The sequence below is a fragment of the Maniola jurtina genome, chromosome 8 (assembly GCF_905333055.1).
Source record: "Maniola jurtina chromosome 8, ilManJurt1.1, whole genome shotgun sequence".
Lineage (NCBI taxonomy): Eukaryota > Metazoa > Arthropoda > Insecta > Lepidoptera > Nymphalidae > Maniola > Maniola jurtina.
This window is the reverse complement of record NC_060036.1, coordinates 5,454,941-5,471,395: the sequence shown is the minus strand read 5'-3', so window position 1 is coordinate 5,471,395 and position 16,455 is coordinate 5,454,941. Positions and strand designations below refer to the sequence as shown.

Genomic DNA, 16,455 nt, shown 5'->3' with positions numbered 1-16,455 from the left:
TAACGAGATTGTGCCCAAACTGCTTTCGGGGCGCTGCGTGCCGCGAGTTTTGAAACAAATATCGTTTCTACGCATAAAATAATACATCTTTGTAAATGTAGGTAATTTTAAACCACTAAGTACACCTATGTTATAAATGAGAAAATGTGTTTATTTGTTGGTTGGTCCTTCAATCACGTCACAACAGAACGGATCGACAAGTCGAGATCCCATGGGATTTCTAAACGCCTAAATCCACGTGGACGAAGATGCTGGCACGAGCTAGTCCTAAATAGGTACTTTCATTAAGTACTATTATCAATGTGATTGATGAAATAGCAAAATACATTTTTACTTAAAATTATAAATGCAAATGTGATCTGTCTGCTAGCTTTTGACGACCCATCCGTTTATCCGATTTTGAGAGGTAGCTCATCACGGGGATGGACGTAGGATACTTTCTGTCACGAAAAATTGAAGAGCTCCCAAGGGATTTTAAAAAAACTTAAATCGACGAAGCCGTGGGAATTATCTAGTATCTAAAAAAGGACATTTCATTTTAAATATTCAGTAAAGAAGTTCAATATGACTTTTAAATTTTTTTAAAGACAACATTTGTGATTTGGCTGCGCTCCAACTCTGTGCCAATGTGGTTTGGGTGTATAATATAGGTACCTAGTGATATTTTAAAAAGTAAGCATAGACATGACAAAAGATTCATTAAATATTCCTAAACTTTGTAAAGAAAAATACGGATTGAAGATTATGAAACAAGATTTTTATTAAGTATAGAAATTAATACATTTGAAGTTATTAAGATTAATGATAACACATAAGCACAAGAATAATATAATATAAATAAGAAGCATAAAGGTGCCCACGCACTTGAACTGAACTGCAGCTGAACTGCGCGTTGCGTCAGCGCCCTGCACGATATTCTCTCCAGCTACGACGCGCGTACGTCACTGCCGCGCGGCGCGGCTGGAGAGAATATCGTGCGGGGCGCTGACGCGACGCGCAGTTCAGCTGCAGTTCAGTTCGAGTGCGTGGGCACCTTAAGAAACCAATACAATTGAACAACGGCCACGTCTTGATAGAAAAATCGTGCAGGGTGCTAAAGGGGTGAGGCGACAGAGAGACTGCCGCGCCCTTACTTGCACTACTCGTATGTCACTAATTCGAACTAATTATATTAGTCCTTCTGGCGCGTAGTGACAGATCTACGGGCTAAGGTGCGAAGACTAGTGCTCACTAGATATGCCGATTTCTCCGTAAACATAAAATATATAAATAATGAATAAATTGTTTAGTGTTCAAACATGGGTAAGTATTAAGTATTTTCAGCATATTAAAATGTACAATTACATTCTTACAATATCAAACCTACCAATTAATCAAGTGAATAAAAATAATCTACCTATATTTAAAAATTAAAACCTGCCAAATTTAAAAACGGAACAAATAAAATATTCTATTTTAGTGAACAGAAATGGAAATGAAATATAATTTTAAAGGGGTCACAGTAAGATATTTTTTCTTCACTATGATGTTTCATTTCTTGTTAGCTTGTCTTAGCATATTGAAGAAAGAATAAGCCGATGCCATTTTCTGAAAAGAGAATAATAATTATTAGAATAGAATAATTATAATAATAGCACCAGCTGATGTTCGCGTGCCTTTAGATTTATTTTAAATCCTGTGCGAAGTCTGATTTTCCGAGATAAATAAGTAGCCTATTTCACTCTCTAGATAAACTTTATGCATGCAAAAAATCACGTTGATACATTAATTCGTCATGATTAAAGGACAGACCAAAAAAGAAACACTCTTTTGCATTTTTTATCACGGAAAATCCTAGAATTTTAAAAACCTAAATACACGCGGTAGGAGTCGCAGGCACCATCTAGAGGAGAATAAGTTCATATCCATACTAATATTATAAATGAGAAAGTATGTCTGTCTGTCTGTCTACTACGTTTTCACGACCCAACCGCTGAACCGATTCTAATGAAATTTGATACAAACTTGGGATACATCCCGGGGAAGGACATAGGCTACTTTTTATCCCGGAAAATCAAAGAGTTCCTACGGGATTTAAAAACCCTAATCCACGCGGGCGAAGCCGCGGGCATCCTCTAGTATAAAATATTTTTTTAAGAAAATTGGTCAGGTGCGAATCGGACTCGCGCACTAAAGGTTCAACTAAGTCTTACTATCGTACAAGAAATAACTCTATTTTCTTGTGATAACCACAAATTCACTGTTTTCAGATTTTTCCCTTTACTTGTGCTGTAAAACATAGTTACTTGCCAAATTTCATGATGATAGGTCAATGGGAAGTACGGGGGTCTTGACATTCAGATAGACAGACAGACAGACAATGAAGTGATCCTATAAGGGTTTCTTTTTTCTCTGGAGATATGGAACCCTAAAAAACTACTATTTTCAGTATTTCAGAAAGTGTAACTTAACGAATGTTTACCAAATCAATAAGACGACGTGTTTACCGGGAACAATAAAACTTGAGCAGAAAAGTTTACAGAGCAGAAGTTATCTTAAGTGCAGCAAGTGCGTTGTTTTTGAGTCTATATAAGTTAAAATTACTTATAATTAAATTATTAAATGTTTGAACAAAATCTAAGCTTACGTTTGAAAACGTTTGCATTGAAAATTCCTCGAAGCCAGGAACTTTAAGCGGGGGCGGTTTGAGAGATCTCTGCATGATAAACACCAGATAAGGCCGGATCACGGGACCAGCATTCCAGAAAGGAATATTCCAACACGCGTAAGATATAGAGTTGATCTAGGATTAACATAAAATTATTGTATAAATTAAATTAACGAACTAAGCTTCCACCCACGTTGTAACTATTTTTCATACATATTACAAATACAACAAAAGAATTATCCAATAAAGTAAAGGCTAGTAAAAGTCAAGAAAGTAGATGCACTATAAAGCCGAGAGATCAATAGAGCATACTTTGATGTTACTTAAAGGTGACTTTATATAAGAGACATAAATATGTCTTGTTAAAAGTAAAATCAAGAAACTTGATCACACTTTAAGTTAAGTACGTAACGAGCAGTCAAAACTATCTTTAGAGCGTACTTTGTTGTTTGATGCTCAGACTTTGCTTCATGTAAGAGGCATTTTGTCTCGTTTTAACTAAAAGTAGAGACAAAAAGTTGATTAGTTAAACCTTGTATGTAAGGATGAATTCTAAAGCCGAGATATAAAGATTGTACGTTGATGTCGCTGGGACTTTACTTTGTGTAAGAGACATAAAACTGTCTCGTTTTAACTTTAACCCAAAGTAAAGGGGAACAACGTAACGTACGCTGAACGCTAAACTCAGACGAACGTTACGTACTTAAAGAGTGATCAACTTGCTTGAGAAAAGGCAAAAATATAATAGGTAGGTAGGTACAATAGATGGATTTTTTTAAAGTCAAAGTTACAAGGAAGCAATAGGCTTTGCATTCACTGCCCATAAGATAAATAAATAATGATTAAGTAGTTTGTCTTAACTCTTGCTGAAAGAATCTGCTTTGGTAGAGTCAGGCTTGTTCACCAATAAATAATTAAAAAATAATATATTTTTTTCTTTGGTATCGTGAAGTTGTTACCTTAAGGGATAAAGTTGTACACAAATAGCTTGGAATAAAAAGCAATATGACTGCAGCAAATAAAAGCATTATCAGGATTGCGTTGAATTCGCCCTCTTCCCATTTCTGAAAAAAAAAACTATTTTAGTTACAAGTTCACAGCAAATAATATTAATTAAAAAATAATATGAATTAATTAAAACTAATCTAAATATAAAATAAATTGAAATGTAAATTAAATCTAAAACCTCATCGAAATCACCGCAGCGAAGCATTGTACTCAAGATGCTAGTAGGTACTATGGTCTATGGCCCCTTTGGATGGCGAAACTAATAAATTCTTTGGCCGAGTTAGATACCAGCTCTTGTATCCCAAAAGGCGCAAATATGTACTAAGCTCCCTACCTATCCAGGAAAATGGTCGATTTCTCTTTTGATATTCAAAAACCTTAAATGAATGAAGAACTCGCATTCATTACCTAGTAGCCTATAACTAGTATAACTCAATAGTCATAATATTTTTACCTCTGCTGCAGAATAGGCACTCAGACAAACTACAGGCGCTGAAAGTGCCTGTTCAAACATCAACAGTTTCTTGTAAACCCGGGCGAACTGCTCAGTTAAGCTGCAACATAGTATGGTTTTGATACACTCTCTTGTATAGGCAAGCGTTAAGAGGCCAGAACCAAGCGAAAAGGTGAGATAGTGAGAGTTATTATCTCTGAGAAAATACCGACAAAAAAGATGGCAAAAAACAATGTTGGCAGCCTTGCGATTGAAAAATCAAATGTAATAAAAGTTTAAAATTTTAAAACATTTAAAAAATTAGCTACTTATGTTTATTGTAATATTCTGTATTCCACATGATAGACAAGTGTAAATTAAAAATTTATAACACCCCCGATAAGTGAAGGTTACATTAACTAGAAAAGAGCTGATAACTTTCAAACGGTTGAACCGATTTTCTTAGATTAAATATAGCTAAGAACACTTTCGATCAAGCCACTTTTCAAACAAAAAAAAAAACTAAATTAAAATTGGTTTATTAGTTTAGGAGCTACGATGCCACAGACATATTATACACAGATACACGCGCCAAACTTATAACAGCCCTCTTTTTGATTCGGGGGTTAAATACTGGGTCAGTGGGGACTACTGATAGAAGTGAAAATTTAAACCAGTGTAAAATTTTTGCATTGTGCTGATTTTAATTTATTAACAGAGAATAAAAATTAAACATAGTACGTGTTCATCAGGTTGTGATGCTGCACGATGTCCTTCATTCGTTGTCGTATCAAATTGTCGAAAGCTTCCCTTTCCCCTGTATTATTCGTTGGTCGTATTCCTACCATGACATCTTCGATGTGCCATATAATAATATCAGCTTTGCAGATTATCTGTCTAACCCAAACAATTTGGGTCCCGATCATAACTGAAAATTATTATATTAATTATTATTATTAAACTATCGTCGCTGGCGAGACGAACTCGATGTCTATATGTCGGCCTGGCCCCAAGTATCACAGGACAGGTGGAAGGAAAAAGGGAGGCCTGTGCCCAGCATTGGGACAGTTCGGGCTATAATTAAACTTTTAATAATATTACACATATTTGTGACCAAGGGTGCAGGCCCACCCTTTTGTATAGTTTCTTCTATAAACAATATAATTTATACAAATACAAGATTTGTGTTGTATTAAAATTACGAAAAAATAACTTACATATATAGTTAAATGCGTAAGCAATAACGCAAGTACTTGAAAATATAAATGCCATTTCGTATATAGGTGTCTTACTGAAATCTGTTTCAAAGTACCAAAAGGGAAATAGCAGTGGCCTTTTGCCTTCCCCTGGCTCGTGCGTTAAAAGATGATAGAGCAGGAAGGAAGCTGAGAAACAATTCATTCCACAACCAACGCCCATAATGAAGATTATAGTTAATTTGTGAATATGACGTGTTTCTATCTGATGCTGAAAAAATCTCTTCCTGTAAATAAGAGAAAAAATCAACTGTTCATGCATCAATGTACTTTCAGTGATTAGTATTTTTACATTCATTCGACCAACATTGATGATAAAATGCCGTCTATTGACGCAGATTTTATCCATGGATACCGATTACCGATTGATCTACTATATCGGATCTACCACCGATCGAAAGTTCTTGACGATCATATTTGATCCATTTGTTCGCTTGATATTATATCTTTACCGATCGATCATAAAATTAATCGATCGGTAAAAATGTAATGTAACTGCTTCATTTTACTATCGATAGCATCGAGAGGTTGTCGTTGCGTCGAGCGACTAGGTGTGATTAACACCCTAAAGTCTACACATTTTTTTCAAATTACTTACTATACTTAAATTACTAAAAATAACTTTAAATTATGTAAAACTACCTGTACTTTTCACCTCTAGTACATATAAACAAAAAGTCTTCTTGCATTGAGCGTTGCATTCTGTGGTAGTCATGTGCATGCAGTTTAGCGCAAAACTGAATTAGCAACTTGTATGACAATATAAGAATGTAGTTTCCGGCTTCTGTCAAAAAGGGTATATCGAAGGTGTCCAACCCATGGTAAAATGACAAGCTGAGTAGGCCCAAAGCAGTAAATACTAAGAGCAGCATTATTGTCTTTACGACGTAACTGAAAAGAATTACATATATCAACGTTTAAACCGGGTCTGTTAAGTACTTTTATTATTTAATAACTACTTTTTCATACTCCAACGTATACAGGCGGATGTTATAAAAACCCTTTTACCGGTCTGTGTGTCTGTCTATAGCATTAAAGTGATCAAACGGGTGCACGAGTGGACCACAACTGTTCGCCGTTTCAAAATTACCATTTTATCTTTTCCTTAGTTGGTTTAGGGAACTCAGACATACGAGAAATGTCTATTTGATTTCTAAGTTTTATTCAAACTGCGTAAACCCGATGACACTGCGGTAATACAGCAATCATGTTTTGATGCTGCAACCAGAACAGTCCGCAGACTATTCAACTTCTTGACAACTGCTGGCTATTATACACGACACGTGTTTATAGGTTTGGTAGGACAATCTGATCTCGATGAGTAGTTGGTAGATGGTAAAGGTCTGATGATGGAGTAGTAAGCTGATCCGTTATAGGATGCCTAGGTTTATAAAACGTCGAGTTATAAATTCCAGTTTGGAAGCGATTTAGTTTTTAATTTTTATCCTAAGACTACGTAGTGACATCATCTATGTAATATAGTATACTAGCGACCCGCCCCGGCTTCGCACGGGTGGACATTTATTTTTTCTATTTTCCGGGATAAAATATAGCCTATACGGATTCGGAAGAATCCCTCGAAGTAATGGTAAAAGAAATTTTGAAATCGGTCCAATAGTTTTTGAGCCTATTCAATACAAACATACAAAAATACAAAGGATTCCTCTTTATAATATTAGTATAGATAAGAGGAATAGCTGACTGACTGATTGATCTATCAAGCACAGCTCAAACTACTGGACTTGGGCAGTGCCATGCAGATAGCTATTATGACGTAGACATCCGCTAATGTTTTTTGAAAATTCAACCCCTAAGGGGGTAAAATAGGAGTTCGAAATTTATGTAGTCCAAGCGGACGAAGTCGTGGGCATCAGCTAGTCACTTATAATGTGACATTGTTGTTAAAGAAAAGCTATCAGTAAAAAAACAACTTCATATTATACAGCTATTGTACGCATTTTGTACTAACGTGTATTTAGGAATAGGTCCGTCCAATACTTGAAACGCTTTTAAGAGAAAATAAAAGTTTTTATGAAACTCCCTGGCGTCAATAATCCCCTTTGCGTAATCATTGTATTCTTGCTCAAAAACTCCCTTCTTAAATTCTCCCTTCTTCTTGTTGAAATAAACTAGGTAAATCTGAAACTGCCGATATAGCTACGTGTAGCGCTGTAATATATAGTACACAGTAAGTTTGTATTACATCACGAATGACTTTTGCTCTTTGTAATCGACTCTATTAATTGGTTAGTGTAATAAGAACCCGACTTTGGTACAGATGATATTTTACTGGTCTTACTAAATACAAAGCCTTAAAATTAAAATCCTGTACACTAAAAACTTTTACTAGTGGGGGAAAAGCTGAGGGGGTGACAAGATTGAATAGCTCCTGAGCCTACTCTCCGAAATATATCAATACACCGATAAGCCGAGTACATTATGACGGTGATAAATAATCTGAAGATTTGACGTGACAACGTCTTATAATTCGATAGAGCCGGCTGCACGCACGACAAAACATGACTCATGCGGCGTTACCTCGCTCTGAGGCGTTCCATGTAAGGCTTGAAGTGCAAGCGAGAGCGCAGAACGAGCGACAAAGAAGCACAATCGGCCTTTGTTGTAACTATCGTCAGTAAACCGACTTTACAGACCACCAATTTTTTTTACCAAAAGGGGCGAATCTTCGCCTATGAGGCTCCTATTTCGACGACCGACCACGTCTATTGCTGCTAATTGGTACACAGTAGAGCCATCGTAGATGATTGCAGTAGTACTCCAAGTACGCCTGACTTGGACTTGATACAAGGTAATCACATGGTGAGGCCTTGATCTTTATTTTTTCCTAGCTTGCGTTTTTGTAATCGTTAGTTGGTGATTTTTTAAACGCCTAATATAATATGAGGCTTTCTGTTCCTATCTCATTGTGATTGTCAAATCACTTGTATTAACCATTTTATAAATCTAGTACCATGGAACCTATTCCACGTATTTATGCACCTTACTCACAACCTGCACGGGGAAGCTGCAAGAAATCTCTGTTTAGAGATAAGCATTTCCTTTGTACATAGCTTAATTTATCTTAACTTTGTAACTACAATTTTGGTACATGAAAATAAATATATAATATATATATTGTCAAGTTTGCTGTGTTGTTTTATCTACTGCAAAATTAAAGAAATTTTTATTAATGAAATAATAAAAAGCATTGCTACTGAATTGCTAACAAGATTCGTAATAGCGCAGTTAAACATAATAGTTGTCGCAACAACTAGGAGTGACAATTTGCTGAAACGTCTTCTCTTTTATTAGCGGCCCTCGACGTTTTCTGGGTCATAATTTTTAGTTCCAAATAGCATTCGCCGCATCGCCCTGAGCTGTGTCGTGTATAAAGCAATCACGGCTGAATACCTGTAGTTCTTATTCCATTCAAAACTAGGTTTAATTTCCCCTGAAAATGATTTATCCAACGTACAATGTGTATATGGAATCCCGAGTTTCTGCTGTAATTATGTTGCTTGATGAAAGGGAGGAAGTTTTAGCCGATTGTGTAAGAAGTTTAAGAAAGCCTTATTCAATTTTAATAGCACCTTTGTGTTGGGAAGGAAAGAAATTACAGGTTTTCACTCTTTGTGTTGTATAATACGATATTTTTTAAAAGGTGAGAACTATTTAATCATAGTTTGGTAATGAACTTACTTGAATGCGTCACTTTTTGAAAGCGCTGATATTGTACTATGTAAAAAAGTTTAAAGCAATTACATACACGTCTAAGTTTGCATGACTGACCACATTTGGGTCACTTGCTGCTCTCGTGCGTTTTTTATCTTTTTACTCATCAGTGAGAACGCATTTTATACGCTACTAGATAATGCCCGCGACTTCGCCCGCGTGGATCTAGGTTTTTCAAAATCCCGTGGGAACTCTTTGATTTTTCGGGATAAAAAGTAGCCTATGTGCTAATCCTGGATATTATCTATCTCCATTCCAAATTTCAGCCAAATCCGTCCAGTAGTTTTTGCGTGAAGGAGTAACAAACATACACACACACACACACACACACACACATACAAACTTTCGCCTTTATAATATTAGTGTGAAGTGTGATGAACGCCAATAACGTAATATTATAAATGTAACATATCTATGGCATATTATAACATTGGTTTACAGTTTCACAGATTCATTGTTTTAATTATGGCAAGATCTTAGCAGTAGGTACCCAGTAGGAATGTGAAGGCAAAAGCAGAAAGTGTAATTAAATTTACGTAGGAATCGTAAATATTTCATTATTCTATTCGCTAGAATGGCGACCCTGCATAAGGAAACGCAGCGTTGGGAGACCCCCTTCCAGTAAGTGGACGGGAAGTTGGGAGCCGCTTGACACAAGACCCTGCTCTGTAGAAATGTCAAAAAAGCTACTTTCAGCGATGTTTATTGGTTGAAACAACGACGATGACAACAGGTTTTTCAAAATAGATACTTATTCCTCGATATAAGAAAGCCCAGAGTCACTCAGCGCAGCGGGTGATGGAGAGAGCTATGCTTGGAATTTCTCTACGCGACAAATTAGATTTAAGGAGATCCTCAGGAGAACCAGAGTAACCAATATAGTTCAACGGGTGGCGAAGTTAAAGTGGCAATGAGCTGAGCGCATAATATGTTGTAAGTTCGAAAAACCGATAGACGTTAGAGAATTAAGATTCAGGGCTCTCTCCGTCACTTACTCCATACAATCGTAGTCCCAATTTCATTTGAATATTAAGCAACCAAAGTCCATAAAATTTTGCAGACATATTCAGCTAGAAACTAATATCTGTGCCTGTGGTATTTAAGATTTTTCTAAAAATATGTAGTTTTAAAATTACAGGGGCTCAAAGATTTGTATGTGAATTTTTAAGACCGCGTAACTTTGAAATCGAATATTTTAACGGAAATCTGGAAAACCACAGGCTTAGATATTAGTTCCCGGAACGTTTCTACAAAATTCCATTGAGTACAATTGGTTAGTATTCAAATAAGAGACGAACTACGTTTGTATGGAGCGAGTGATGGAGAGACCCCTCTTAAGGTGTTAGATGGCAGCCTCGCACTGGCAAGCGCAGCGTTGGAAGCCCTCTCACGGGATGGAGTTTGGCCGCTGGATTCAAGCGGCGCAAGACCGTGTCGTGTGGAAGTCCCTGACCTATGTCCAGCAAGCGATGGTTTATAATGATGATTATTTATTCCTCCATGACTTAAAGAAAAGTCAGGACACAATATGAACTTCGGATTAAAAGTTACCTAGATGTATTCGAACAAATTGCGCTCATAGAAATACTTGAATTATTAATCGAACGCTTCCAACTCCCGAGGCGCAGCTGGTCGCAGTTAAACCTTGGCTTTATGTTCCGCCGCTTCTGCTGGACTTAATTGTTACGTTACCTTCCAATTTGTTGCCACTAAGGCCTGCATTATTAGGGAAGTTAAGATTAACATGACAGCAGTGTGTTGCTGGGAATCTTGTGCATAAGATTAGATATAATATAACTAGCTTATACCCGCGACTTTGGCCGCGTAGACTACACTAATTTCAAAGTTGAGCCTTGATTATTCAACAGATGAGAAGCGGACTGAGTTTCGAAAGGTCGGTTCAAACCCGACCCGTTGCACTATTGTCGTACCCACTCCTAGCACTAGCTTTACGCTTAATTGGAGGGGAAAGGGGAGTATTAGTCATCATTAGCATGGCTAAAATTCTTTAAAAAAAAACCCTATTTGTAACCCTTTAGGAGTTGAATTTTCAAAATTATTTTCTTAGCGGATGTTTACATCATAAAAGCTATCTGCATGCCTTTCAGCTCGATCTGTCCAGCAATTTCAGCTGAGCGTTGAAAGACCAGTCAGTCAGTCAACTTTTTCTTTTATATCTAGACTTGTTTATGCCCGCAACTTCGTCCGCGTGGACTACACAAATTTCAAAACCCTATTTTCCACCGTTAGGGGTCGAATTTTCAAAAATCCTTTCTTAGCGGAGCCTTTCAGCCCGATCCATCCTATATTTTCTGTGGTGTGATTGATATATCAGTCAGTCAGTTAGCATTTCCTTTTATATATTTAGATTTTAAATACATTGCCTTAAGCCATAGCTATGATACTGATAAAACAGACCCAATCTTAGAGCTCAGCAAAATATCTGGTTAGGTAGTTATATATTGGCACATTTTCCTATCCCACAAGGATATTATCTTGATATAATCCTCCTTAATCAGCTGTAATTCGAGGCGATTTTCTGCTAATTGGGGACCACTGCGAGCTGGGTGTTTTCCCAAGATTTCTTATAACTAATTCTAGAGGGTTTTGTTCAAGTTCCTATTATCGTTACCATATTATGTTTTTATGGTTTCTTTTATTTGTAAACCCGTATCTCTTGTTCCCGGTTACTAAGTAAGTAAAATAATAGTAAGGTTACTTAACGATACATGAAACTTAAGTAGGTCATTTATGTACGGCGTGAATTTGCAGCTAAGCGCCGTGCATTAATAGACTATTCTAGGTAAGTACTTAAGTCACGGGTATCGCACACTATTTTATAGTTCGTGTGACCTCAATCTGCGTAACGCTTATCCATGACTGTATGCACTGTATGTATGGGGAAGTTAGAATTTTCAGAATTGGATCATTAGGTGATCCAATTCTGAAAATTCTTTCACTAATCAATATCCCCGGGTGATAAAAGCTACAAATTATATATCACGCGGATGAGATCGCGGGAAAAGGTTAGTTATTAGGGTTCCATATTATCTTCAGAGAATAGAAGGTACTTACCCTCATAGGATCACTTACTTCGTTGTCTGTTTGTCTGTCAAGAACAGTCAAGTGAATCAAAACGTAAAGGGTACTTCCCGTTGATCTAAAATCATGTTTGGTAAGTAGCAATGTCTTGTAGCACAAATAAAGGGAAACATCCGAAATCCGAAACCAAAATAAAGTAGTTGTCTTGTAAGTTGATATGAGATCCTTTGTGTACGAGTTCAACTCGCACTTGGCCAATTTTATACACCTTATTCCATTACTGATCTCGAACGACGAACTGACGCCATCAGAATATATCGAATATGAATAAACTGAATTACCAACATTCGCTGCTTCAATAACTGATTTTACTCGCAGACTATCAGTAATAAATGAACTTGATTATATTTTACCTATATGAAATATATATTAGATTCACTCTGCTCTTTCAGTGTCAGTAATAGTGGGACCCATTGAAATATCGAATGAAAAAGAGAGCTTAATTATTATTTCATCCAATAGATTTCAGTTGAGTCGCTCTATTGACCCGTGTCTAATCATTGATATCGAATCGAATTGAAAGATATGAAATATTATACCTACTTACTCGTAGAGAAAACGGTTTCTTCCCGTAGACTGCGATAATCTCACAGACTACGATAAGAGGATTAGTACTAATTAAAACTTATAATTGGTTCACTCTAGCAGTTTTCGTAGTTCGTATCATTTTAGTGTTACTTATCGCTCTAGTGAAATGACTGATTAGGTATAATATCTTTTTGAGAATCCATCCCGGGTGTCGATGAGACCCTATCACTAAGCCTCTGCTGCCTGTCCGTCCGTCCGTCTGCCAGCAGGATATATCTCGTGAACCATACCTAATAGGCAAAGAATTGGAATTTTCACACAATTTGTATTTCTATTGTCGATAAAAAATTCGAAATGGCCGCCGATTTAAAAGTGTTATTTCTTGTACGATATTAGGAACCTTTCATGTGCGAGTCTGACTCCCACTCAACTAATTTTTTTTATCTTTTCTTCATTTATCTACCAAGTAGGTAGGTATGTTACATTTGAAGTATCCGAAAAATCATCCCCGATGGTGGTGATGTAGGATATTAATTTACAACATAATTCAGAAATTTCTACTTATTTAGTTCGCCGCAAAGTGACGCACGGAGGCAGCGCGGCTGCAGGGCAGCAGTCGCGCTGCTTTGTCGCTACGGAGCAACAGATCGACGTTATGTCTTTCATGGGTATTAGTGTGAGATACATTGGCTACTTTATATCCCGGAACTCTTTAGTTTAAAATTGCTTTCATTGAATTGAATTGAATTGTTTGAAATGAATTAGATTGAATTGCTCGTGTGTTGAGAAACCTAAATCCACTCGGACCAAATCGCGGGCATCAGTTAAGTTAAGAGAGGAATATTTGAAGGCATGGATATTAGTATGGGTAATGTCATCGCTTCACAACTTTCATCAACATCATCTAGCATAGGTGTTTTATCCAAGTTGCTTATTAGAACCGCTAACTTAATAAAGATTTACTTTATTAAGTTAGAGGTTATAATCCCGCAAAAGTAACACTTCAATATACAGAAATCCGACTACAAATGGAACAGAGTTTTATTGAATACTAGCTGATGCCCACGACTTCGTTCGCATGGATGTAGGTTTTTTAAAATTCCCGTGGGAACTCTTTGATTTTCCGGGATAAAAAGTAGCCTATGTGCTAATCCAGAGTGTAATCTATCTCCATTCTGGCCCAATCCGTCCAGTAGTTTTAGCGTGAAGGAGTAACAAACATACACACACACACACACACACACACACACACATACAAACTTTCGCCTTTATAATATTAGTGTGATGTGAAGTGTGATGTAGATTTACGACATGTAGCTACCTAATCATAATTACATTCTTTCAAGGGTAAGCTATTGTGTTGACATCATGTTACTAAATTGACGTAAAATCTACTGTTTTTCGTAGCATAAAATCCTTTCAAATAACAGGGAACATTTAAATAGCCTTATATAGGTCGCTCAAGTTAGAGTCTTTGGTGTAAATAAACATTTGAATATAGGAGTTTGCTTTGATCGCTTGATTTGATGTCAATACCAGGTTTGCACAGCCCCTTGAAGCGAGCCTGTTTGAGGGCATCAAAAGAAACTTTTTCGAAAAGTCTATTAAACGTTCTAGAAAAATATTATTACAGTGATTTGTTTTTTTTTTTTTTGCTCTTATGTTGTATTTATTTGGATAGGACTTATAAGTTCAGTATCGGTTTTAACAACTTCGAGACTCTTAGATAATAATCTGGAATTTTTTTATCAGTCAACTCCCGGAATAATATACATATAGGTAGGTATTATTCTTCATTCTCCATTGTCTGAACTTTGGACAGAATATGCCTAAGCAACCAAAATCTACAAATAGCTCTTTTTATTTTTGAGTTACTTACTTAATTTAATAAAACTTATCTGTTTTCAACATGTTGAGTTGAATCATCGTCTGAACTTTCTTTATCAGTGATCTTGTCTGTTATTCGTAGGTTATTAATTTTGTGAATATTGCACAAGTATTTAATTGTATAATGGAGCTAAGAATCATCTTAGCTGATTAGGTGTTTGGTATAAAATACGGGTGTCGAATGTAGCCCGTCTCTACGTATTTTTAGCTCTCGGTATACACTTCAATCATTATTTATCTAAGCTCGCGTAGCTTAGCTTAGCTCACATAGTTGATTGAGAGCTAAGCTATAAAAGCTTAGCTAGTAATTTCGGTAAATACTATACTGGCGCTTCGTATAAAAGACAGATGTCGATTAGCAACTGGCAGATCGTCACTATACTTTTTTTAAATCCTCGGTATGAACCTACTACTATTATTATTATCTTAGGTCGTAGCTTAGGTCAGCTCGTATAGTTGTTTGAAAGCTAAGCTATGTTAGCTAAGCTAAGTTCGTTTGCTCGTTCAATGTTTAGTTCGCGGTATGTGTTGTAGCAAAGCCACAAGTTTTCATAGAAAAGTACCTAGTTTATGAAGTTTACTATGAATATCTTTTATTTCAGGAGATTTTTGTCACATGCCCGTTAAACAATACTTAGACTGGAGTTCGCCGAAAGCTACATAAACAACGGTTGCTAAATCAGCTGGTTATTTCGAAACCGTCGTTTAAACAACCGTTTTAATATTTACTGTTCATCACGAAAAAGTGTAGCATGGTTACTAAATCGGCGGAACACCATCTGTTCTCAGCTACGCTGCTGCTACGAACGAACGCTAAAACGCAATGCGTTAGCGAAGACACATTGTCATTACTATTCAACACAACAAACTGTGACGCCTATATTTAGGAGCATAAAATAAAATACTTTCAACTGGAAAAGTACAAAGACGCTATGGGTAAGATGAACTACACTATTGTTCTAAATTTTGCCAGGTAGTAACCGTCCCAAATTTACAACTTCGGGGCCCCGACGTCACAGTCGTGATCATGTGTCCTGCACGTGTTGGACTGTTGATTTTTTGCTGTCGTGTTGCCGTAATTATTTGTGCGTGCATTTAAAGATGATTTTAAGAGATTCTAGTGTTTAAAATAATTTCAATATTAAAATGGAGGGCCAAAAATGTGTACAAGTGATTTTTCAAGTGACGACAAGCGCATCAGTTCAGAGTTCGTTTTAAAATATCAAAATATAGTGGAAAGTAAGATAAGTAATTATTTCCAACCATTACATTAATCACTTGTTGCACGCTACTGAAATGAACGACGCAAAGACAAATCGAAATAATCTAAATTGATCTGTACACAAAGGCACAACAGATGTAAAAATGTGGAAACCCCGGTTAAACGACCCTTCCGAGCTCGGTTAGGTAAAACGGCCGTTTTAGGGCTGCAAACCTCGGTTAGGTGCTGGTGAACAGTAAAAATCACTTAATCAGCCGGTTTTCTAATAATCAGCCGTTTTAAAAGTCGGTGAACTCCACCCTAAGTATACTTAACTATTACTAAGTATACTTAACTACGGTGGGTAGGTATGTGGGTGAAGGAAGTACTCGAACATAAGTTAGAATTTGTCACAATGTTGGCTTAACTGCGGGGTGGGAGATAATTTAACAAAGCTTAAATATTTTAGCTAGTAATTTTCGTGGATCCTATTTCATTTGTTGCACAGTGTTTTATGTAGGATTTAATGATGCCCGTGACTTCATCCACATTTTTTTTTAAGTTCTGGGATAAATAGATATCCTATGTCCGTTTCCAGGACGCATAAACTATCTCTGTACTAAATAGATGATGCCCATGACTTTATCCACGTGAATTTAGA

General features: G+C 36.5%; 1 protein-coding gene across 1 annotated transcript; it reads right to left on the bottom strand.

The window, feature by feature from the left end:
- Positions 1–1,500: 1,500 nt before the first annotated feature.
- LOC123867706 lies at positions 1,501–10,798 on the bottom strand. Its single transcript, XM_045909885.1, has 9 exons — positions 10,769–10,798; positions 7,314–7,483; positions 5,987–6,235; positions 5,306–5,571; positions 4,830–5,016; positions 4,110–4,209; positions 3,607–3,711; positions 2,627–2,782; positions 1,501–1,587 (listed from the first exon to the last, which is right to left on the bottom strand). The coding sequence occupies exons 1-9, from the start codon at positions 10,796–10,798 to the stop codon at positions 1,531–1,533; spliced, it is 1,320 nt and encodes a 439-aa protein (XP_045765841.1). The 3' UTR covers positions 1,501–1,530.
- Positions 10,799–16,455: the final 5,657 nt, after the last annotated feature.